Source organism: Diorhabda sublineata, chromosome 5 (genome assembly GCF_026230105.1).
Source record: "Diorhabda sublineata isolate icDioSubl1.1 chromosome 5, icDioSubl1.1, whole genome shotgun sequence".
In the NCBI taxonomy this organism is placed as follows: domain Eukaryota; kingdom Metazoa; phylum Arthropoda; class Insecta; order Coleoptera; family Chrysomelidae; genus Diorhabda; species Diorhabda sublineata.
Genome location: NC_079478.1, coordinates 24,206,889 through 24,233,638, shown reverse-complemented (window position 1 = coordinate 24,233,638; position 26,750 = coordinate 24,206,889). Strand labels below are relative to the sequence as shown.

Sequence of the window (26,750 nt, the reverse complement as noted above, 5' to 3'; positions counted from 1 at the left end):
TGATAAAATCGGCCTTCCAAAATCGTGTGTGTGCAATTAACCTAATGTTGGTTCAAAAGTTATAAGATGATGTTTCGATAAATGTGAAAAGTTTGCTGGAATAATTATGGGAAATTACGATCGAAATTTATTATATATTTTATATATATATATATATATATATATATATATATATATATATATATATATATACAAGACTTTTTTGCCATTGTAGGAAACTTAAAAATAAAAGCTGCCTAAGATGAATGTGAATGATTTAAGAAATAAGCCTTCTTCATCGAACATAATCTCTACTTCACCTGATAACCTCAATAATTACTTTGTGAATGTAACCAAACATTTAACAAATTCTATAACTCCTTCTCATGATCCGCTTTCATATGTCCCTGATGCTAATACTAACTTACACAAATTCTTCTTAATGCCCGTAGTTTTAGCAGAGTTACATATTGCCTTATCTAAAAAATGAAGTTCCTCCTGTTTTGCGCTGGGATCAGTTTCCAAAGAACTGAACTTATCCACCTCCTTAACGGTCTATTATGCCCTCATTGAGTCGCATCTCCGATATGCCCTTCCCTTCTGGGGTACGTGTGGTGCGACTCAATTTGAGCGAATCTTCAAACTACAAAAGAGCTGTTAGATATTTACTCGAACTAAACAACAGGGCCTTCCTCAAAAGATTAAATATTCTGATTCTTCCTTCCCTATTCAGCTTTGAAAATTCCACATCCAATATTAACAAAATTTTGGTTATGGACGGGAAAAATTGTGACAAATTAGTTGGTCTTTTTAATTTAAGGAAACTTGTTGTCTGGCGTGTTTGAATTACTTAGTAAGGAAATGAGAGGTTCCATATAAGCATTTCAATTATCTTTTAACACGTTAAGCACCGGTATTACAAAAAAAATTGGTTCTCTTAGACCGGCCCTAGATTTTTCTATTTTCAGTTAACATTGACATGAACTCTTGCTCCCGTATCTAAAATTTAAAAAAAATACGATCATTAGGTTTTTTTTGGAAAAAAAATTAAACATTGCGTTCATGCCTCGCGGTATAGAAAACAGAATTTAGTCATATGGACAATGTGGCACCAATGTATTGCCTCGGAAAAATCGTGTTTATTCGTGTTCGCGCCGCCGAGTTTTTAGCCGGTATTCGGTTCTCAGTTCAGTGGTGATCAGTACGACATTAGCTATTCGTAAAAGAGGTGCGCCATGGGATCGTATGAGAAAGATCAACAACGACTTCAGCAATTATAGGACGAGCTTATGTCTGACGAGGATATAACAGCAGATGAATATATTCTTGATGGAGGAAGTAAATCAGATTATTCTATATTAGTAGAGCAGCTTCGAAAACGGTCGAAAAAAAAACACCTTCACGTAAAGAAGAAACCGCTGGACCCAGTGAATCGTTCAATCAAGTGAACATTAGCGAAAATAATCTGTCTGATCTGATTGAGACCGTAAGTTTATTTAATGTTGTTTTTCTACAAATGTATATAATCATGAAGTAACTAACTAAGAGAGGAACGATGCTTATGGGAGGCAGGTTGACCAATATCAAGGCAGAGATAGGCTGTCGCAACCTAACTCTGCTTCGATTTCGGTCAACCTCAGTCCCATAGACATTGGTCGTCTGTTAGTTATTTACTTTAAGATGTAATAATTTTTTAAGATGCATCCTTATTAAGAAAAACTGGGGCTGTTATTGCCGAATTTGAAAATGAATCTGATGACAACTGTAATCCGGAAAAAGATTCCTGCACTCCACATATCGAATGGAAGACAGTAGATGGTTCCAATTTGGAAAGATTTCCCTTCTCTGAGAATAAACTATGACCTTATTTATTATATTGTTATTATTATTATAAAGTTATTTCTGACTGACGATATTATAAGCTATATAGTTTATGAGAAAAATACATATGCGCAACAAAAGTTAATCCAAAAAAGACCATACAAAAAATTCAAACCCATGCCTTGAAAATCTACAGACAAGAAAGAAGTAGAAAAATTCTTCGTAATTATTATTTGAATAGGTCTAGTCAAAGAACAACTATGAGATTACTGGAGTACAAATAATCTTCTTGAAAACAATATAAAAAACATGTGACAATAACAACGATACTGCTATCGAAAACGGCGATGAAGAATTTGATAGATAGAAGCACACTGAAATATTTCAAATTATTACTAACCCTGGAAAAAATATTTCTATTGATGAGACGATGGTTGTTTTGTGGACGTCTAAAATTTAAGCAGTATGTTAAAACAAAAGAAACAAGTTAGGAATAAAACTGTGCAAACACTGTTTAAAAAATAGATATACTTACAATCTCAAAATTTATTGCAGAAAAGGCACTAACGAGTTAAATAAAAATTCATCATTCAATGTTGTAATGCATCATGCAGGAAATCTCCTAGATAGTAGTAGAATGCTTTTCACAGTTAATTATTATATAAGCGTAATTCCGGCACACGAATTGCTAAAACGTCACACACACTTAGTTGTAACCAAATAGAAAACTGAAGTTGTTGGGAAAAAATTGAATAAAATGAGTTATTTGCTCTAGAAAGTAATACTGCGGTTGTGATAATAAAATGGCACGATAAGAGAGATGTGGTAGTTCTAACACCAAAACATACAGATGAAAGAAAAACATTCCGTCAAAGAGGTAAGGATATCGAAAAAATACTTGCAATTGTGGACGATCATGAATCAAAGGCTTTTATTGATTTATCACACCAGCTAAAAGCATATTCTCATTCTTTGAGGCGGGGTATGAAGTGGTACCGAAAATTAGCAAGTAGCTCTGAAGCTAATTGATATTGACAGTAATAGTGACACAAGTTTGCAGGGTACTGAAGATTTCTAGCCTCATATTTTGATTGAATCTAAAAAAATAGATGTGTGGTGTGTTACAGGAAAATCAAGGATCAATGTGGTAGAAAAGAAGCTCAAAACAAATCACCTAGATCCAAATATCAGTGAAGTATTTGTAAACATAACTCTTATGCGTCTTGATTTTTTGAGGAACATAAGGCTAACCGTATAAACTAAAATATCTTTTTTTCAATAAAATCTTTTTTGGAATTTAGTAGTAAGTTTATATTAGCTTCGGACCGGTAATAATAAACGTTTTCCATATATTTCGTCATATTTTCACTATCCCTAGTTTACAAGGCTTCAAATTCCCTATAAAGATAGCTATATACAACCCCCAACTAGCAATGTAGTCGTTGGACCGCACTCTTTTTAATTCCATTTAAATAACATTGCTATGAGACATCACGTTATTCGCACGCTATCTCAATAACATTCATGTCGCGTGGCAGAACATTCCACGCGGTCCTCTAGCATATGGTAGTGAGGCATCACTTTGATGCCACCCGGGGCTAAACGTATTAATTTAGACAGACGTCATTTTAAACCTTTAGACGGTGACAATATCCAAACCAACAATATTTGATGCCACAAGATAATTTCAGGAGAACTTGTTCAAGAGATTACCCGACATGAATCGTTTAGACCATTTCATATGGTATCAATGTTTTAAACAAAGCCGAGTCGTGCCGGGAGTGCAAGGGGTGGATGTCACCCGGGCGGCACTAACACGGGGCGGTAAAAGGCAAAATATCTCTAAAAAAAATAGCAAAACCGCATCATGCAAAAAATATTTAGTCGCAAAGTGCCTTTCTTTGATATTTCTCCGAAATATTGTTATCTTATTATTATTATAATAATACCACATTCGGGCGAATCGGGCAGCGTAAAAAAGATAATAAATAGGTAATAATAAGAAATAAGCCGCTTGCCGCAAAAACGACAGAATATATTAATAGGCACTTTTCTATCCGACTAAACTAGACTAGAAATTTACCTCGTATCCCGTCTCACTAATCAAATTTCGACTAGGAACGCTATTAGGGTGGCATATTTTGTTGGTGCGTCTGAAAGAGATTGTTTAGACGAAGATAAAAAACAAGAAAAATTTTCTGTAATGGTAGACACAGATGTTGCTGGCGTGGTGTTGTGATCAAATATTATTGTTCAAATACTTTTTGACCAAAATGCAGAACCTTCTGATGATTATTGGGTATTATTCTGATAAAATGTGCTAATCCTAACACTTCCGATGCTTATATAAAATAGATTTGAGAGATACACAATTGTTTTGATAATAGCAGTAATTTCAGATTTAATAACAATGTTTGCTTATGCGTATAATGTGATCATATTATTACAACCCCTAAAGGTCTAAGAAAGAAATTTGCAGTTAATAGTTATACATCCACAGTAAGAAGTGAGTTAACAAATGTAATGTTGGATCATGTATTAACTATTTTTCATGAAATTTATTAAGAATATGAATCAATTAAAAAAAGAGCGTTCAAAAAATTTATTTATTATATCATTTCCAAGGCTAATAGGTTAAGGTGAATAATGGACAAATAAGTAGTGTTTTTAGTTCCACAGAAAGGATAACAAGCAAATTGTTTTTATTCACACAATTGTAAAGTACGCGCCAATAGACCTCAGTGATTGCTGCCTTGATATGGTTCGCATATATTCCTAAAATATTATGTAAACATTTACGTAAAACATCATGTTTCATGAAAAAAAAATCAAGAAGCATTACATTGATTTTATACATTAAAATAGTGGCATTAAATTTTGAGACTGCCTCGAAAAGTCTTCCAAAAATAATATAATAACATCATTCTATGTTATTTTTAACTTAATTTTAATCGTAACATTCTTTTGAAGCAGACGAACATGTGTTTTGAAGATTTTTTTTTTAATTTGGACAAAAGCAACATGTACTTTATTGAGATACGTATTATATGAGGTGTTTAGTAAGTGACCTGAAAAATTATTGTGAGTGATTCACTTTTTAAAGTTCATATAATTATGCGTAATAAACATTTCAAAGTAAATGTTCAAAATGTGCATCAAGCTTTAAAATAAAGGTTAAGGGAATAATTTTGAATAACCCCACACACTAAAATCCAGATAACCTTGGAGGCCAGTGTGAGGATACTCATGCGATCCAGCGGTTTGGAAAAACTTATATAAACTACGATCACTGCAATGAGGTTTTTATGAAACTTCACATGTCTTGAGAAGTTGGCTTCATCTGTAAATTTAACATCTGCGAAAAAGTGGGATTGATTGCAATGTTATCTGAAATCAGTAGATAATACTGCATACGTAAGGGATAATAATGGGGTAACAAATGTTGTGATGATGCAAATAATAGTATACTGTTCAACGAGCAAGGAATGATAGTTATATCCCACGAGTATGAATCATACTAGTGGAAAACTAGCATTCCCATGCGAGTTATACACTATACTTTTTCTACGGCTTTAATAGATAATAGCAAAATAATTTAACAAATAACATAAACTTCAAATCTAATGTCATTCAAAATTTGCATTTAAGTATAATAAAAATATCAATTAGACATTGAATAACAAAGAAATGGCATTTTCATTCTTTTTAGGAAGTTTGAAACAAATATTCTCTTATTTACAATATTGACGGTAACATTGTTACAGTTATGAAACAGAATGTTAGCAAACACTGAGATGCCATTACTTGAAATTTGACATTCTAAAGGAGATTTATTAGATAATAAAACTACAATTGGAACACAATGAAATCATTATTTAATCAGGTAAGAAAATGAAATTGAAGACATACAATAAATGTGTTGGTCTATCAAGAATAATTAACGTACAGCAGTTTTGTATTTTAGTCGTGAAAAAAATAATTATTCTTAGAATGTTTCAATTAGTTTTATTTGTAACGTAATGTTGTTGAACAAATCTCCATTAGTTTAAAAAATCCGTTCTTCCAGTTAGTTGAGTTCAAAAGAGTCGCGTTGGTGGTAAACGATAATCAGTTTGATAAAAATATTTTTGTTTCGTTCTTGTGTGGTTTTAGTTTGACACTGTTATCAAAATTCTAAACGCTATTTGCGACACCAAAGTATGGTCCAAATCAATTCCACTTCAATATTATTTCTCATAAAAAGACCCTTGTGGTTAATAGTGTCCACCACCCCCGACCTAACAAAGAATGGAGACATCTATACACTTTTTACGACGATGCTTTAACCTTTTTAACTCTTCCAACAAACATTTGTCGAATTTATCCTCCCAAAGAAGGTGTTTATGTACCTATTTGATAACTTCTATGTCTAAAGGCCGCTTGACATGATGCAATGCAATGCAAGACGCAATATTTCTTGATCAAAAGCATGCTCAGTTGAAAATCAACTGATTGTTTCATGCAAGATCTCACACTTGCAACATTATCGGTTTGGTCCCATTTTTTGCGTGAAAGTTGCAATTCTAAAGACAAATGAGTCTCTGATTTGACCGTCGATGATTTCTTAGCTATTTTATATATTTTCCTTAGGAGTTTTTCAAATCTTTCTTCATCCATTCTTAAATAATTTTTGTATGTTTCCTCGTGTAAATCTATAGATAAACTCATGTTTCCCCTTGTTCTATCTAGCCAGGGCCTGCCTCACCATCGCCCGGGTGCTCTTCTCTGTCCATCAGACTCCAAAAGCAATTATTGCCAGATATGCACTAATCACTTTTTACTTGTTTACTTCACCTAGCTTTGTTATTTTCATTTTAAAACCGCCACAAAATATTAAATACATTACTGCCTTTTTTATTAAATAACACCACCATTGGTTGAATCCGTAAAATTCTTAGGTTAAGGGCTCAATATTTTACAATGCAAAAAAATGCACAATCACTTATCAATTGAAATCAAATCAATATATACTTTTCCCGCATTCCGCAATAATTTGAAGGCACATTTACTGGAAAGGACCTTCTACTCTGTAAACGACATCTATTCTAATAATAATATGCTACATACTGGTTTAATTTTTGCTATGGACTTATATACTAATTATTATCTATTACAATTACCTATAATTTTGTTACTCATTGTGGGTTTTTTTCTGTATATATCTATATGTTTAGTTATTTGTATGTTTGTTTCTAAGTTTTCACAAGCTTTCATCTACAAATTGTAACAATTTTTTAACAATAAAGCATATATCTCTTAATTGGTGGCAACCAAGATCTAATGGCAAGGGACTTGTATAATATCAAGCGACGTGTAATATTTCTATATGCAATATCTTCATCTTGTAATAAATTGCATGCAATTTCTTGCACGTTATCTTGCATCATGTCAAGCGGTCTTAATGAACATCTTTCTTCTGCAAGTGACACTTTAGGGTTAAGAAACAGGAAAAAGTCGTTGGGGGCAAGTTCTTGTAAATAGGTTGAATGATCAACCAATTCGTGAATTTTAGCTACGGCAAACATCGAAGCATACAGAAAAGGTAAAATTTTATTGAGAATCTCTCAACGCATGTGCAAATATATTACCCAAATTATATTAATAAATGCTGACGTATTCACATTGAAGTCGGTAACTTTTAATGTATGTGTAATAAGTCCTTTAGTATTTACTAATGTTGTTTGTGTCACCATTTTCCAAAACTTGACGCAAGTTATGGTATGGTATTGCATTGGTGTAAGTGTAATAATGTACAATCTGCTATTGCCGAAACCCTGTCGTTCTTATGTAAATTATACATAATTCTACGAATTAACTCTTGTGTAATTAATTTGATAACATTTTTTCTTATGGTGGTAACTCGATCAAGGATCATCAAGAAAAAGTCTAGAATTTTTTTATTGATTCATGTCTCTAAACCTGTATGTCTAGCAATTTTTCTGATGTTTGTGTTCGGCTTCGTAACAAATGATCCTAAAACCAAAAATTCATTGCCTTTGCCCGTGGTAACTGCCTTCTTCAAAATTCTTCCTTGAGGATAAATTCGAATAAAAACAAAGGCAAATGGAATTGTCTAGTTAAACTACACAATACTGTAACAAAAATGACAGACTCAAACATAAACAACGGTTCTGTTTATAATATTTGGCAAATCTGCCAAGAAATGACATCCGGTAACTTGATGATTTACTAATGAGAAAAATACATTATACAGAAAACTAAGAGTCCCGTTCAACACATTGATTAATTTTACATTTTTAGTAATAAAGTAGCTAGCTTTTGAATTTAGCTAAAGTCACCTTGATTATTTGAATTCTTATTATAATAATTACATTATAATTTATTATGAACGACGAGTATTTTGTCTTGTAAGAGATTTTGCTCGCGATAGTTGAGAACTGTGATGGTAACACAATTGAGTTAGTTTTTTTCTCTATTCAATGCACTCTATCTTTGAACTCGAAGATACGCATCAGACATGGTTACTTTTAATAGTAATAAATAATAAAAAGTGTGATAAGAAACACACAAAATAAACTAGAGATCGGATTGATCAGACCCATAATAAGCAAAAGTATGGCTGCCGACGGGGTGTTGGGTGAACATACTCGAACCACGCCGTATGTGACCGAACCGCCGAAGCTTGGATCCCCAATGAATGACTAAGGCTGGGTATCCCAACCTTGGCCCGAGCTTGGGTAATCATTGATATGGCCGAAACTGAGTTAAGTAGCCTGGCCCACACATGGGCCAATACAGGTACGCCGAAGATAGGCTTCTCAGGACTAGCCCAGGTTTGGCCCCTTTGTCAACTGTGGGGTTTTCTGTATGGGTTACTGATTTCTTATTCTGTTATTCCGTAATCAATGTTCAGTACATACTATATATATATATATATATATATATATATATATATATATATATATATATATATATATATATAAATGTATATAGGCTATACATTCTATTGATAATTGCCGTAGCCGCTCAAAATTGAGCTCTTTTGACTCTGTATTTTTTGTGGGTGGTCAGCCCACATTTTACACTATGTAATTGCAGCTTATCACATATTCTTGGAGCCTCGACTATTGTTCTCCATTTTTCTCTGTCCTGCATCTGTTTGTTCCAGTCACGTACTTCCAGATTTTCCATATCTTGCACAATCTGATCTTCTCATCTATTTTTTGGTCTACCAGACAATCTTTTCTCGGTCTCGGTCTCATTCCGTGATTTTCCTTCCTCCCTGCCGTTTTTCCATTCTTTTAATGTGCCCTTACCATTATATTCTTTTTGCTGTAATTGTGTTTACTGTATCCTCATTTTCTAATATATTCTTAATTTCATAGTTCATAAATCCTCTATACTCATTATTTCCAGCTTTTACTGGGCAATATAGTCAAAATATTTCACTTAATAATAAACGTAAGGGTAGAAAAATATAACCGCATCAAACTGTAGTTGACATGGCTATGTGGGTTACTTGCAAATTTACTGTGTGATTTAGGTATTTTCTGAAAACATTGGCAAACATGAACAACAATGCAAGAAGATAATCAAAAAGTCGATTGGTTTATTCTTGAGTATTCAATGAGACTGCTGAATGTAGTTATTTATTAAAATCTTTTATTTATAACTTTACCACAAGATTGAAGTGATTATATAACAAATGAAATGACTATAAGGATTTTTTCATTACAATCTAAATTTTTCTGTAAGGATAATAATTTTTTAGAACGATTGTTACTTTAATGCTTTCTCTTCTTCACCTGAAAGGGTAAATTAGTTAATGATAATAACTACTAATTAATAAACAAAGTGAATTGTCTGTGATTTTATTAAATTGAATAAATTTTCTGATAGAATCAAGATTTTCTACTGTACACGCGCAGAAGGTACGACCATTGGACCACCTGAACCGCCCTTAAAAAATAGTTGCTTTCTCGGTTTTTAGAGAGGTGCAAATAAATGATTTGACATAATTAGATGGTACAAATTCAAATAAAGCTATTTACTCATAGATTTATTTAAAAGCTTTCATTTTTCTGCCAAAAGTATACGTTTTTCGAGAGCTCAATTTTGCTTATTTCCTTAACTTTTTTGAGATCATTTAATAAACTTTTTCCGGCAGTACAGATATAAACGGAGATAACTACGTGCGATTTTTCTGAAAAATCAATCATTATTCTGCCAGGGTCTTTCCGGTGTCTATGAGAGTAGAAAGTATCCTATCATATGACTACGATCCGATTAATTCAATCAGTTTCCATGATTTGGGTTAGTTTTCGAACTTTCAGATTATGATTGGGTTAACCTGTTAATAATTTCCATAAAGTCCTACAATTATTCTGAATCACATAGTAGGGATTTTGTTACATTAGCTGTATTTTCAAATATATCTAATCAGTAGTCCACCGTATTTTTATGCATAACCAAATGTTTCGCATATTACAATTGTTGTAGATATATACTTCATATGCTCAAAAGAGTGAGCATTTACCTTGATGACGTAACTGAAGAGATTGAAAATCAATGTAGAATCAAACATTTATTTTGAAACTTTTTTATACAGGGAATATATGGGGAATCAAATATAGGAAATCATTGGTTCTGCATTATTTAATTATTTATATTAATGATATTAATATGTGAAAAATGTACGATCTGAACCCTCCTATTAAACAATAGAAATTATTCAATTAATTTTTATATGATCGGGTGTTAATATAAAATGAATTTCAACTATTTTTTTTTTGACTAATTTATTAGTGAATATTTCGAAATTTTACCAGAACATTTATTTTATATGAATTAATTTGTATTTTGAATTTACTCATTTCCCTGCACGCGATATAAAAACGAATGTTTTTCAACATATTGAAAATAGTAACGAGCGCAAAATTCGTTTCGTCCCGCCGCTTGTTTTTGAATCTTCCCACTTCGCCCATCTCATCATCTGTCTCGCTCCAACGCAATCTTTTCAATATTATATTATTCTATAGGTGTCTTTTAGTAAAATCCGGAATCGGTCGAGCCAAATACGGTTTGCTTTAACTAAATACAACTCACAAAACGATATTATCTGAACACGTAGCTTCGAGTTATTTTTGAAATACAGAAACAATCTATTCTAATTTGGTTTTGATGAAAATCGAATGACTATGTACAAACGGAGAAAGGTTGTAACAATAAACTATGCAACATTGATTTGAAGGTTAAATTTTTAAGTTAGACCACCTGTTGAATTATGATCAACAGGTCGTTGTTATGATTCAGCTATAAAAAGCAAGCAGAATGGAAAACCTCGCTGACAGACCTATCTGAAAATTCAACATTCAAAATTTGCTTAATTTTATTAGTTTTTAAAAGAGATCTAAAATCAAGACGATTTAGCAACAAACACAAGATTTAAGAATTAAGAAATTGAAGAAATTGTATGTATATATAGTTTTTGTTGATAAATTATATCATTTAATAAAAATGTCATTGAAAATCATAAGATCTTGATTCAATTCATATTCTTGTTGTAGACGATCTGTTGACTTGATAATTATGAAAATTGTCAATGTCAAATTATATTTTGATAAAGACCGCAATAGATTGAAACGTTCAATATTTTATGCTTTTAAACGAAGTTTTAATTGAGAAATACCTAAAATCAAGATAATTTATTAACAAAACTATATCAAAGGCGTCTAAAAAATTGAAAAAATATGTCATTTTAAAATTATTTAAACTGATGATATTGAGAATGTCAAATGTCAAATTGGCATAACCATAAAACAGAAATTGATCTTTTCATATATTTAAGCAGCTCTCAGAATTTTGATAGATTTTGTTATATAAGGCATCAATTTATAATTTCGAAGAAAACAATTTAAACGAGTTTATCTAAAAAAAGTTATGTTGAATGCGAAAAAATATAAAGGGTTGCATATGTTTAATAAGTAATTTAAGTTGTAAAAATATAGTTAAGTTAATTATAACATTCACTAGATTCATCTACTATGAATAAATTATAAATTATGTATTAAATAAACATTTAAAATACGGAAAAATTATGTAATTATATATGTTAACTATTAGGAGAAACGGTGAATCAAACATACTTATATTTATATTTTAAAAAAATCGGTTAAATTTATGATTATATCAATGTTCATGGTTTTTATAAAACATTAGATTGTTATAACTGGACAGAAGATGCGAAACTATAGAAACGAAAATAAAGTGAGTGAAGCTCTCCTATCTTTTATGTCTTGTCTCTTGAGTCTAGAAGTGTTCGAGAAGGAAGAAGTTTGTCGATTGGTTCCTGAATTATTAATTAGTATCAAATGATATTATTTGCTGGTAACGAGTAAGTTAGTACATGGGGAGTTGTTTGTGAACTGAAGGTTAGTGAATTTTATTTATTAGTACCAATAAAAGGAACAATTATACGTATGTGCTGAGATATAGATAAAAATTTAGAATTAGATTAAATAATTATCAACCTTGTCAAATTTGGAACAAATTAGATTTATGTGGTCAGTTAATGATAAAATATAATTGTAATTCTCCATTTTTAAGAAATACTCCATTGCGAACACCTCTACTAACAAATTGCGACACTGGGTTCGATTTTCAATCAACCGTTGAAACGAAATTGTTACGTTCGATACACGACAATTTTGGAAATCCAATTTGACTGCGCCAGTTGAATAAATTCAAAACTTCGTAAAAAGCTATTTATTAAGTAAAAAAAATATAGTTGGTTTCAATAATATGGATAGCTTACTTGACGAATATCAAACTATTAGGAGCCCAGTATCAGCGTATAAACTACCTTAAATACTCAATCTTGTATAAAATAGTAACTATAAATAATTATAAAATCAGTAGATAAGAATATTTATGGTCGTTTACAGTCACATTATTAGTCGAATTTTTCAAGGAAAAATTAGACTATTACGGTAGGCATGACTAGAAGAAAAATGGGGGGCACATCATTTTTCCCATGTTTTGAGACCTCCTGAACACGATTATGATGGTTTTTCAAATGTCTGTAGTTTATATATATATATATATATATATATATATATATATATATATATATATATATATATATATATATATATATATATGTATCTGTTTAAGCTACAATTCTTATTTTCGTCTCTTGAGCAATTGCTATGAGTCCGATTTGGTTCAAAATTAGCATACATGGCTTTTTTGGCAGCGGATTGATGTTATTAGAGTTTGGTTGAAAACAAATGTTCGAGGGGTCGCAGTGCAAAAAAGTGGTTTTTGACCTTTGCTCACCTCTGCAGGTCAAATGAAAAGCGACTGAAAAATGAAATTTCACATGTAGGTTCAAATAGTTGCGAGATGATTTCCTGTCTAAGGTCGAAACTTCCACCCCCCTCCATTTTATGGTCATTTTTGTTATATTTTCTTATTTTTTGGCCAGAAAAAGTTTAACTAGAGGGTTCGATCTTCGCATGCAAGTAGGGGTGATGTTGAAGAATTGTCTTTCTCAAGTTCAAAGTTTTCTTCTTCAGTTCTTCTAGCACAAAACGCCCGAAATCATTTTGATCGTTGTAATTGTTGAATTAGACCGCCTCCTATTTAATGAATAATACGAGTATGATCGTGGGTGATTTTTTTTACTTCCCATTTTCGAAATTTCTTGTCATTATGACAATTTTTTCTTTGTTGTCAATTGGAATTGAACAAGAGGGTTCGAGACCACCGGGTCTATTGAAATTATGAATTTTCATTCGAGAGAGAGAGAGAGTTAACTTGTGAAATAGCAAATTTTCCATATAAAGAAATAAGATTGAGAATTGATATCATTTCCAAGAAATTCATTTTATGGAAATATTTGTTTGTGTACTAGTTAAATTCTCATTCGACGAAAAATTCGACTTTCGTGATGGAGCTCTGCTGCTCACGGCTTTTTATTGTAATTGGAGTTGATACGTTTATGGAGTTTGAGTGCGTAATCATAAATAAGGTACACTTTGAATCACTTAACTATATGATTTAAAAAATCCTAATGGTTCCCATAAGGAGTGGTGAGATAATTTGATTTTTCTGTTTCTCAGTGTTGAATAGTTTCCGACGCTCAATCAACCAATCTCATTATGATGTATCAAGTACCAATATATGTAGAAATATCAAGCGTCAATTTGAATATTGAATTTTATTTGAAGTTAATGAATCTAATGTTTTTTAAAACACAATTCCCAGTTATATATGTTAGCTCAAGACTATCAGTGACAATGTTATTATTATAACAGGGTTCTCGATGGTAAGCATATTATTTTTATTTTCTATTTTAATCATTGTATAATTTATTTCGTTTCAACTTTTAATATCCTCAATTCTTCAATTTTCAATTTTGTCCCATTTTTCATTAATATATTTTTCACAATTGTAATAGGAACATTAGTATATAAAGAAACTACGTCTAACGAAATAAATTCCCACATTCGTTAGGAATTTTCATATTTTTAATTTTTTCTGTGAAATCCTATTTGTTTTTTTATATAGAATTTGTTTTATATAAAAAATGCAAGCGCGTTTGTTGTTTTTATACTATACTAAAGTATTTTCTAATGCGACACATGGGACTTAGAAGTCAATTTATTGAACGTTATTCGAATCAAAAACAACTACTAAAAATTGTATAACAACATTTTTGTTGTTATGTGTATATATATATATATATATATATATATATATATATATATATATATATATATATATATATAAAGTGTAAAGAATTGTAAAGAAGTGTTTGCCAGCTATATTATGAGCGGTGTGTTATTGGGAAAGTGGCAACGATTAAATTTTCCAACTACTACTTATAGGGTATGATTGAAACATCTTATCAGGCACCTCTATTTATTAGCACTGCATCAACCTGTTGATTTACTCAAACAGGTGGCTAAAAGGTGAAAATTTGAATATGTTAAAAAATCATGTACGAGTTTACATAAATTCTAAAGTAACTTCCAAAATATCAATAATAATGTAATATATAAAAATAAATCCCAAAAACTAAAATAACTCGCAGCTGTGTAAATATGTTTCTTACTCCCACATGGGATGCGATCGTTTGGAAATTAAAGGAATTTAAGAACGAAAGGTGACTAATATTCGAGGTTAAATTTAAAAAGAAAAACGTTCTTATTGCGATACTAAAATGAATGGTTATCGGAACAAGCAAATAAGAGCGAAGTAAAATAAACATTTATGTTATCAATAAAAATTCTAATTTAATCTCCTGCCACACGGAGTGGAAAGTTACCTTCATTTCTACAGTTAGGAAATGAAGCTAGAATACCTAGAATTATGAATTTTCCTATCTTCTGTGCACTATCTATGAGCACTGTTTCAGTAAGCTCTTTTAAGAAACTTTTTGATGATAATGATGAATACATTGTTATTCGAAAGCTCGAAATAAAACCATATTTCTACAACAATCATCACTAACCTAATCTAATATGTGAAAATTAGATATCATTCATAAATTAACCAATAAAAATTCAGAACAATTTGAATAATAACAAGAATCAACAAACTTCATGATGTTACTTGTCATTTTGAAAACTGATTTTTGAATTTTATTAAGATGATACTCACCTCTTATTTATTGATCTCAAAAAGACCTACGATCGTTGAAACCGCTTTTTAATATATTAACGAAATCTGACATCAGCAATGTTTATGTTGGGGCTATTCAGAAAGTCAAAAGGTGCAGTCAAGTTGGGAAATGCCCTATCAAAACCATTTTCGCGTTCGAAAGGTTTGCGACAAGGGTTAAGTTTATTACCAACATTAATTAAAATACACATTCAGGAAGCTCTGAGTTGAGATAGAGAATAAGTGCTTAACAACTCTATTTTTCGCAGACAACCAAGTTATTATAGCTGACGACGAGGACGAAGCAGATTATATGCTGAGAAAGTTGGACAACGAATATGAAAAATGGTGTTTGAATATAAATACGACGTCTAGCTATTAAATAACGAGACTGCGCGCCTAGAGGGCGCCCTAGACGGGTGGGGTAAAAATCGAGTAATGCGTTGGGTATCTAAATATCTTGTCTATGCACGACCTAAAATACGTTTCCGTTGTTGCATAGGGCCTATGAGGACAATTCTCTCTCATTCGCGTGATTTTAAGTGGTGTAAGCGCTTTAGTGAGGGCCGAGAGAGCACTGAAGATGACCAGCGCCCAGGTCGCCCTGTGACTGTTTCGACACCGGAAACAGTGACAAAATCAATCAAATTGTGTGTGCAGATCGTCGAATGAGCATCGGGATGATTGCCGAAGCCCGATTTAAGTCGATGGAAGCGGTAAAGCAAAAAACGGCAGAGCTCCTAAAGGCCCTCACCAAAGAAGACTTCTAGCACTGCTTCGATCAATGGTAAAAAACATATGGAAAGGTGTGTGGCGAGGGGAGGGAAGTATACTGAAGGGAAGCATTGGAATGTAGAATAATTTTTATAACAAAACCCTTTTTCGTTATTTAATAGCCAGACTTTGTATATCAAAAACAGAATATCTGCCGATATAAAGCATACAAGGAGATCTGCACATAAATAGGGTTAGACGATGTAGAGAATTCAAATACGTAGGAAGCACAATTTTGGAAGATGAAACAACAAAATACGATATAATAAATAGAGTGCAACAAGGTCAGAAAAAATTAACCTAAACACAAGTATGACAATATACAAAGTCATAGTGGAAACTATTTTACCGTATGGATGTAGTGCTGGCATCTAAGAGATAGGACAGGAAAAAAATATAGAAACTGTGGAAATGGACTATTTAAGAAAATCGTGTAGGATATCCAGAACAGAGCATATACGGGATGAAGATATACAACGAAGAACAGGTCGAGTATATACTACTTCATACTAAGAAAGTGCTCCGGTAGGGACGTGTGATGAGGATGGAACAGAACAGGTGGCCAAAGAAAGCATTGATGTATCAATCTCAGAATAGAAGAAGACTAGGAAGATCCTCAAAAACCTGGAAGCAACCAATTGAAGAAAATATGAAAGACAAAGCTATCTAGGAAAACCAGTGGATAGATAGGATAGAATAGGATAGATACATATATGTATATTTCCAGTCATATAGGATGTCTCCAAATTTAAGTGTGTTACACGATATCTTTTTAATATTATTTACTATTAATTTATCATTATCATAAAATATTGCGAGTGTAAAATTAAAAAAATGAATCTTAGCTATATTACACTTTTTAGTATTCAATTGTGTCAAACTGTTAGAAAAATCACAAAAAAATATATAATATTTATTAATATATATTCATATATTCTTAATTTTGGAAGTTGCTAAAACCAATGTGAAATAGACAATATACAAACAGTTCCATTTTCAAATTAAAACCAAAAATATCTTGTATAGATTATATAATGCAGTTACATCGCCATCGTCCCAGAATAAATATATTGGAAGTATTTTAAGTACATGTTGAAACAGATGAACGCTAAAATATATTCAATAGTAAATATACTCCTAATCTTCGAGACATCTAGTTAATGTTGCGTGAATAATTCTAATTACGCACATTGTCTAGATCCCTGCATTATGAGAAAATTCTATAGTTCTGTACAGATGTCGCTCTCACAACAGTTCTTAAAATAGATCGTAATTCCCCAACTTTTATCCAATGTAGTATAAATAGATATATGAAAATTATGTTATTTGTCCGTAGCTCCATATTTTATTTTTTATTAATTTTCCACGAGAAATAGGCGAAGGAGAGATTTTTAGATGTTTTAAAATTCATTAACAATTATATACACCAATTTGTTGATTCATGCATACAACAAAATATTCCAATGTCTTTTATATGAAGCTGAGGATCATGGGCTATTTATTAACAACCGCTACAAAACCTTGGACTTATTAAACACGATTACATTAGCTTAGCATGTATGTATTTAACGGAATCTTTAAGGTCTATTTTTACGTACTTCGAAGCGTTGGATTTATTTGAAACTTTGCACAATTAGCACCTCTTATTATAGTTTTTCCAATATCAATTTCAGAAAATAGTTATGTGAGGAACAATCAATATTTCATAAATACGCATGGCTCTTATACCAAATTAAGAAATGAAAAATAATGTTTACTCCCCGTATAAAATTCGGTAAACATCTAACAAACCGTCAGTCCACGCGGACTCATAATCTCAACTGTTTACCAATCAAAACATCGAATCGTAAACATAAATGCATTTCTATTGGCCGAAGCTATATGTACAAAAATATTCCCGCTAGAAAGTCTGCGATAAGCATTAGCGTGGCTAAAATGCTAAAATTCTTTAAATAAATAGAAATATGGCGTTCTTTAGGCAATGAAGACAATAAAATTGCACAGTGTAGTAAGAATAAAGACAGTAATGAATTTAATAATAAAGATTTATATATACAAACCCAGCAAGTTATTTCAAATATATTCGAATATTTAAAAAAGGAAAATATTCAGCAATCTGATAATGCAAACATAATGAGAATTTTGATTTAAATAGAGTGAATAATTTTTTCATTTATCGAGTAGTCACGACAGGGGTTGTTGTGGATCATTCACAGAACCGAAAAACGTGTAAAAAAAAATTGAAATCAGTTGACAATCAGTAATCGTTATGGAGAACACATCCTACCACTCGCGGCAAGTCTTTAAGATACCAAATAGTAGTAGTAACAAAGCTCAAATGTCAGAGATCGTAAAAAAGGCCGAACAAACAAAGAATTGCTTACTGTTGTTAAAGGTCTAAAGTTAGACAAAATTTATTATATTGGCAAGCTGTGCAAAGAACAAGGTCATACTCTACTATAGACTACCATTGTTATTTATAAAGATATTTTGGAATTGAATTTTTTTCTTTTGTTTTGTTTGAAAAGAATTTATTTTCCTCCATGGTTTCTGGTTTGAAATTTCGTTTTCCAGAAAAAAAAACGAATGAAAGGGGTAAAAAGGGTTCAGTTAACGTCTGGTACCCTGTTTAAACGAAATTCCCTTACAGGCAGGTTCCTTTTTGCTCGTCTATTCACGTTTTATAATTTAATATTCAGTTGTAGCAAATTTACAAGGTATAATAATGATTTTTTCTAAATAAGACTACAATTAATTGCATCTGTCTAAATAACGGCGTATAATGCCGTCCAATTTATAATGATTCCATTGCCTTTTAACGTATACTTTTTCGCATAAGATATACATATTTTTAAAATTATACATAAAAACAATAAATTTATAAAATGAAGTATCTACGCCTATGGTAGATAAATCAAACAAAATTGTCGGGAAGGGGTTTTATTATCTGCAATTGATATTTGAGGAACTATAATCATTATTGTTTGGGTATCTCTCAATCATCAGTGAGTTTATGTATTTACGAAATTATTGAGATATTCAATAGACAGGAAATAGCAAATTACCAAGGTATAATAATGATTTTTTCCAAGTAAGAATACAATTAAGAGCATCTGTCTAAACAACGGCGTATAATGCCGTCCAATTTATAATGATTCGATTGCCTTTTAACGTATACTTTCTCGCATAAGATATACATATTTTTAAAATTATTCATAAAAACAATAAATTTATAAAATGAAGTATCTACGCCTATGGTAGATAAATCAAACAAAATTGTCGGGAAGGGGTTTTATAATCTGCAATTGATATTTGAGGAACTATAATCATTATTGTTTGGGTATCTCTCAATTATCAGTGAATTGATATATTTACAAAATTATTGAGGTATTCAATAGACAGGAAATAATGGATGCATACATAAAATACGGCATATAGAACATTGTAATATTATTCTAAATATCTCTTATCCCGACAATACTCAATAATTTTTTAATGAATACCACTTAATAAACAACAAAAAATATCATTTTGGTGGTATAAAATAAACAGTATAAACTAAAAAAATTGATAGAAATGGTCGCAATTACTTAATATATAGAGTTCATATCAACTTCTTAAGCTGGTAAACTGTTTGGGATAACAATATTATGATTCTGATTTGGTTAGTTAATTATGACATAATATGTTCAACGATGACGAATACGAAATAGTTGACAGACCTACCAAAGTTCAAATAGGTAATTCTATGTTCTCAAGCTATTGCCAAATTACGAGGGCCGTTTTTTTACAACCTCCGATCGCTCCGTGCAGACGCTACACGGGCAGAAGGAAGCGAACATGCACCGTAGGCGACTGCTAAGCTCTCGCTCTACACACTCCGCGATTGTTGACATTGATTTGTTTTCTACAGGCTGAAGGCCATAGTGCTGCAGAAATCCATCCGAGAAATGAGTTGTGTGGATGGGGAAAACTTAAAGATGGCCGTAATGACATGTATGATAAAGGGGACCAAGGACGCAAATCTGGCGTTACAGATGACCTAGTTCACCGAGTTAACAGAAGGGTTAAAGAAAACCTCAGATTCGCCATTACTGCTTTGTCTACGGAATTTTCAGAAGTTTAAAGGTATCTTTTGTACTCTATTTTATTCATTGGCGGCAACTTTCTTTGAAGAGGGTATTGAAAAGCTTGTCCACAGATATGACAAATGTCTCAATCTCTTCGGTGATTATGTCGAAATGTAACAGTAACCTAACCAATCTTTTGGTAATAAAATTATTGTTTTATATGAACTTTTCTTGTGTTTATAGCCTATCGGAGGTTGAAAAAAACGGCTCTCGTATGTGCACAAAAAAATAAGCTTTGTCTATGATTATATATATATATATATATATATATATATATATATATATATATATATTATATATAAAAAATATTGACTCCATAATTTTGTTTACCCCGGAATATCTGTTTTGCTGATATAATATATATAATTTTGTGGGAAACAATTTATTCATCCATATAATAAATTGACTAGTGTCTTGGCAACATAATAATATGTTGATATAATTCTAATAATGTTGATGTTTACGCTTTGGTCTTCTGTGGGGAGCTGTTTTAATTTTAATTTGTATACTGATTATTTCAGTACTATATGCATCCTTCAACAACTTATTTTTATTTCCAGATCAAGTTTTGCTTCTGTCATCTTATTTTCTGAATTTTGTGAAAAAATATTCATGTTTTGCGGTTGCATTTAAATAAAATAACGTTTGACAACACTTCCTTCTCCTTTGTGCAATGATTCAGATAGAGCCAAAGACTCAAAAAATTAACCAAAGAAAAAAGACAAGACAAAAACTAAACATATACATGCGAGGTAAAGAGGTTGATGTTTAAATGTCAATTTTTCAAAAAAGTGCCTTTTTATGGAAATAGAAGTAAATATGCCTGCTCATAGTATAATTTCATAGGAAGTAAATTATCTTAAACGAAAATAAATATCTAATCACACATTATTCTCTTTATTCCAGACATTTTTAGTTGAAAAATATTAGTGAAGCCTAGTAAAAATATTATCCAATAAATGAAAGGAAGCGTAATCAATTATTGTGAAATACTTACTGCTGATTTTAATGAATATGTTTCTGTTTTCGTTGTATGATCATCTCTATCTGGAGAATTACGTATATTTCTTTGTGAGTACCCAGAATAATTAGTTACACCCGAACCAGAAACTGTATTCTGAAGATCGGCAAGTAGGGCATCTGTAATAAAAAAATTATCAATTAATTTGAATAAAGAAGAACCTTGTGTCAGAAATAAAAAAAGGATAAAGGCCGCTAACAATAATGCAATACAACGTGCAAAAAATTGCATGCAAGTCTCTGTAAACAGTAAAAGTAAACTAATTCCTAACCTCTAATGTTATTTAATTTGTACCTAGTTTAACAATAAGAATAACTAAATTTTACGAAAACTGATACTGTCAAGATCTTGCATGAAACAAGATGAACTTCATCTGCGCATTCATTTGATCAAGAAATATTGCGTCTTGCATTGCATTGCACGCTGTATTGCATCATGTCAAGCGGCCTTACCACTATCGTCATTCATTATTCCGATAGAAATGTTTTTAAAGCCACAGAAATCAGAAACGAATTGTTACTTGACATACGGTACAAATTCTACAACTCTGTAGTATAGTAATAGTAATAACACCTTCCAAACAATAGAGAAAATAATCATGAATTCCTAATTTATAGCACTATTCAATATGTTCTTTACATTCTTTTTTAATCACAGGGAGTAAATTTTATGAGAGGTTATTAAATTGTCCTTTATTTATAAGGAGAAACAATGATATAGTTATTTTGCTTATTTTATATGTTTTATTATTGGTGGAGAATTTATAGTCAAGTTACAAGCCACACCATTTTTTGGAAATGTGAAAAGGAATTATTTCATGTATTTTGCTGTTGGAAATCAGAGATCAAGACAGATAGTAGGCTCTGATGTCTGTGTCGTAGCATTAGTTCGGTGGTTGGGAGGGAAGAGACGAAGTATACCTTTTGCAAAAAAGCATGAGATCGAGTCTCCTAATTTGTGATCGGCCATAAGACCTATTTCACACAATGCAGACTCATAGTTCTTCCAATGTCAGTTGCAGATTATAGAAAATTATATAAAAACCTTTGCCGACAGTTTTCTTTGATCTACCATAAGCGTAGATATCTCATTTTATAAATTCATTATTTTTATAAATACTTTTAAAAATTTGTATATCTTATGCGAGAATGTATTCGTTGAAAGGCAATCGAACCATTATTAGTTGGACGGCATTATACGCCGTTATTTAGACAGATGCACTTAAATGTAGTCCTACTTGGAACTGGAGAAAAAATCATTCGATATTAAATTATAAAACGTAAATAAACAAGCAAAAAGGAACCTGTCTGTAAGGGAGTTTGGTTTAAACAAGGTACCAGACTGGAAGTTTCAAAGCAAAAACCATAAAATAAACTAAATTATTTGCAAATAAAACAAAAAGAAAAAAACCATTTCAATTCCAAAGTATTTTTATAAATAAAATGGTAGTAAGAATCGTCAAAAGTAGAATCATCGTTTGATTGAATTATGATGGGTTGTAAAGAGGATGATACCTTGTACTCATCTTCTTTTTTGGTAACAGGTTCAAACAGTTTTTTCAAAGCTCTTAGCGGTCTGCTGCTAGAACGAGTTCTACAACCTCTTTACTCAGTTTTGGAGACTGATTACATTTTCGTAATTCTGATTTCACCTTTCCCCATTTTAACTCTATAGGGTTAAATATGCAATAGTAAGGAGGTATTCTGAGAAGAGAATGGCCCTGTTCTTTGCACAGCTTGTCAATATAATAAATTGCCTCTAACTTTAGATCTTTAATAACAGTGAGCAATTCTTTGTTTGCTCGGCCTTTTTTACGATTGCTGACAGGAATAGGAATATTTTTTTAGACATAAATGCTAAAATTTGAGCTTTATTACTACCACTATTTGGTATCTTAAGGAGTTGCCACGAGTGATAGGATGCGTTGTCTGACCACTGACTGTGGTGGAATGTTAGGTAAAAGCTGTTGATTAAACCACTTTTCAAATAACTCTGCTGTCATATCTTCATGATAATCAGCTGCACAGTTTTTTTTACCGAAATTTACTACATCGTGACTGTCAAACCATGTTACATCTAGATAAATTATGTGTCTATTAGAACTTCGGTAGTCCTTAATCTGACGCAAATAATCTTGTCGCCATCGAACTCTCCTTGTCGACTCGGTTATTGCCATCAGTTTATTCAGTTTTTTGTGTTTAAAACCACATGCTGACAAAACTTGATGCAATATTTCTAAACTGATACAATTGTATTCTGGATAATTTGTTACCTTTTGTCCCACTTATAAAATCTTGATTAGCTTTGTCAACTGATTTCAGTTTTTCTTTACATGTTTTTCGGTTCTGTGAATGATCCATAGCAACCCCTTTTATGACTACTCGATAAATGGAAAAGTTTTTAATCTAGTTAATTCAGCAATTCTTATTATGATTGCATTAGCAGATTGCTGATTATTTTCCTTTTTTAAATATACGAATATATTTAAAATAACTTGTTGTGTTTGTATATCTAAATCTTTATTATTAAATTCATAACTGTCTTTATTCTCATTACATTGTGCAATTTCATTGTCTTCAGTCGCGCATGGCCTAAAGAACGCCATATTTCTATTTATTTAAATAAATTTATGAATTAAATAAATTTTATGAAGCGATGTTAATGTCTAGCCTGAATATTTCGAAGAAATTGTGTGTTTTCATTGGTAAATAGAGTCCAAGTGGACTGACAGTTTGTTAGTTATTTACTGAATTTTATACGGGGAGTGAACATTATTTCTTAATTTGATGCAGGAATTTCCATAATTACATAATGAGAATTCAAAACCATCTATATGGGTTGTCCATTCAGTGAAAATAAAAGAAACCTGTTACATAAAACAGATTTCAATCCTACTAGTGGCAGATATGTGGTAATTTAAAAGTTATCGTATTTTTATCACATTCAACTTGAACAACTTTGTGAAGACTATGGATTAAGAACTCATTCTAAGTGTCGTAAGGAGATTATTTTTGGGCAACAATATGGATGCAAACTACGAACAGTTAGTCAAAATTTAAATTCCTATAAACCGTTTTGCTGCCGATTGTAATGAAAAATTTATTTTCTTCATTCCCTTTTTTTTCTCAGAAGTTTGGCGCTTTTAGTGACAAGCAACGTGAAAGATTCCACCAAAATATCAGAACAATGGAAATTCAGTACCAAGAGCGATGAGATCCATCTACGATGGATGTATACTGCTGGTTTTTGAAGAAGTTTTGTCCACCCATAAAAGGGAAAATATAAATATTTTTCATTTTGATATGTGTTAGTTCAATAACACTTTCACAAATAGAGTAGATACTCATCGTTAAGAACCTGTGAGGTCATTTTTGCAATAAATATTGAACGTAACTGTTCTATGTGTGGTTTTTTTCGTGTAAAAAAAATCTTTATGTGATTTGATTTTTTTTGGGCCATTTTCTTATTTAGATAGATTCTTATGCTATTCAGCTAAAAGTTATAGCAAGAAACTTTTTTGTCTACCAGTGTAATGTGAAATGTTTGACCTTGTTACATAAATAAATCACATCAACAAACTAAGAAATCAAGTGGAGTTGGTCCCGCTATTACAAAATATATTTATTTTACAGTTAAGCAAATCATAAATATTTTGATATCTACCATTATGTTCAAATGTTCATAGAATGTAAAATTTATGTAAGATCTACGTCGTTAAATAATCAATGAAACGAAATTAATAAGATGATAATATAAGTGAGTTAATGTTAATCAACAATCTACATGATGCAATTGCAGCGACAAATGGAAAGTTTTGTATTAGAGTTAACGAAAATAATTATATCATAAAACCTTACAAAATAACAAAAAGATTGAAAACTTGAAAACATTGGTATGGAATACATAGCAATAATTCTGATATAATACCAATTCAGATCTCTTAATCCGTAGGGACCTCTATATATAGGAACATTTTCATTATAAACTGAACATCCTTTGAACTTCACCTAAATCGTGGATATCTAATAACCACATCCAGCATATTGAAATACGATATAAATAGAGATTACTTGACACCATACTTAAACTAAATATTATATGTTTTGTGTGCATTTGTTAATTACGAATAAGACCTTAGATGTAATAATAATAATAATACTGGGTTCCACACCCTTGCTACCAAACAGATGACCCCACCTAGTACAGACCAATCACGTGTCTCCCCACATTTACAGCTTGTATAGCTAACAAAATTTATAGGCTCGTCGAGGAAAATATCATATTAGTGGAGAAGCAGAAAGGTTGCAAAAAGATCACCAAGGGTGCAAAGAACAACCTGTTATGGACTCTAAAGATATCATACAGGCAATGGAAAAGGGAGAAACCAAATACCTAGGATTACAACAAGCTGGGTTATTGGACTACAACCAGGCAAAAGTCAGGATACCGGATCAATACAGTAAAAGAATGAAATCACTTATGAAGTCTGAATTAAATGCAAATATCTTAGACCAGGTCACACCTATGCCGTGTTTATTCTAACGTACTCTTTTGGAATCCTGAAGTGAACGGAAACGAAGCTAATGGTATTCAGAGGTTAACACGCACAATAATGATGATTATATCCATATATATATCACACCTGAATTTGACCTTCAAGTTAGGATTAGACACAAAGAAGCTGGAACAATGGTCACAAAAGGCATTACACGGTTGACATCATCACGACCTTAGCTTGCCGTCTATTGATGAAGAAGCTCCAAACAGATGGCTTGCTAGCGCAACTCTCTTTCCAGAGACCGAGGGCTTCATGGTGGCTATTCAGGATAAAATGCAGAAAGTGTCAGCAAACATCAGAGACCATTCAACATATGCTTGTAGTATGTAAATAAATAAATTAATAAAATAATACTGACTATCTGCACCGGCATAATCAAGTGTGCAAACAATCCTCCGAAACTAGCCAACAAGTTTGGTTTTCTCAATACTTATACACCGTAATACAACTACCAGTCGTAAAAGGTGCTCGACAATTTTTAAAGTCATTTCAGTCCTCCTTGAATTAGCTATAATGAACACTCACAATATTATGAATAAACATTAGGAGAAACTGGCCAAGTACGCAGATCTCGTAATTGGCCAGCGAAAATGTGGAGATCATCCCAGTTATTATATCAGCAACGGGCATCGTGTCTAAGACCCTACCAAACTGATATTACCAAAAAACACCTTCGTCGACATTCGATATCCAGAAGACTGTGATATTGGATACCACACAGTACGCAAGTTTATTATGTGAACTAAGCCTAATCCTTTTGAAACTTTGTATTTTGGATAAGTAAATGTCACCAGCTCTAAGC

The 26,750-nt window shown here is 31.7% G+C and overlaps 1 protein-coding gene across 5 annotated transcripts in view; it reads right to left on the bottom strand.

Annotated features, from left to right (window-relative positions):
- Positions 1–26,750, bottom strand: part of LOC130444527 (paxillin) — a 76,367-nt gene that overhangs the window by 22,604 nt on the left and 27,013 nt on the right. For all 5 annotated transcript variants that reach the window (XM_056779715.1, XM_056779712.1, XM_056779713.1 and 2 more), the window contains one exon: positions 21,367–21,509. In XM_056779715.1, the coding sequence (XP_056635693.1) occupies positions 21,367–21,509 (143 nt within the window). The remainder of the gene's footprint in view (positions 1–21,366; positions 21,510–26,750) is intronic.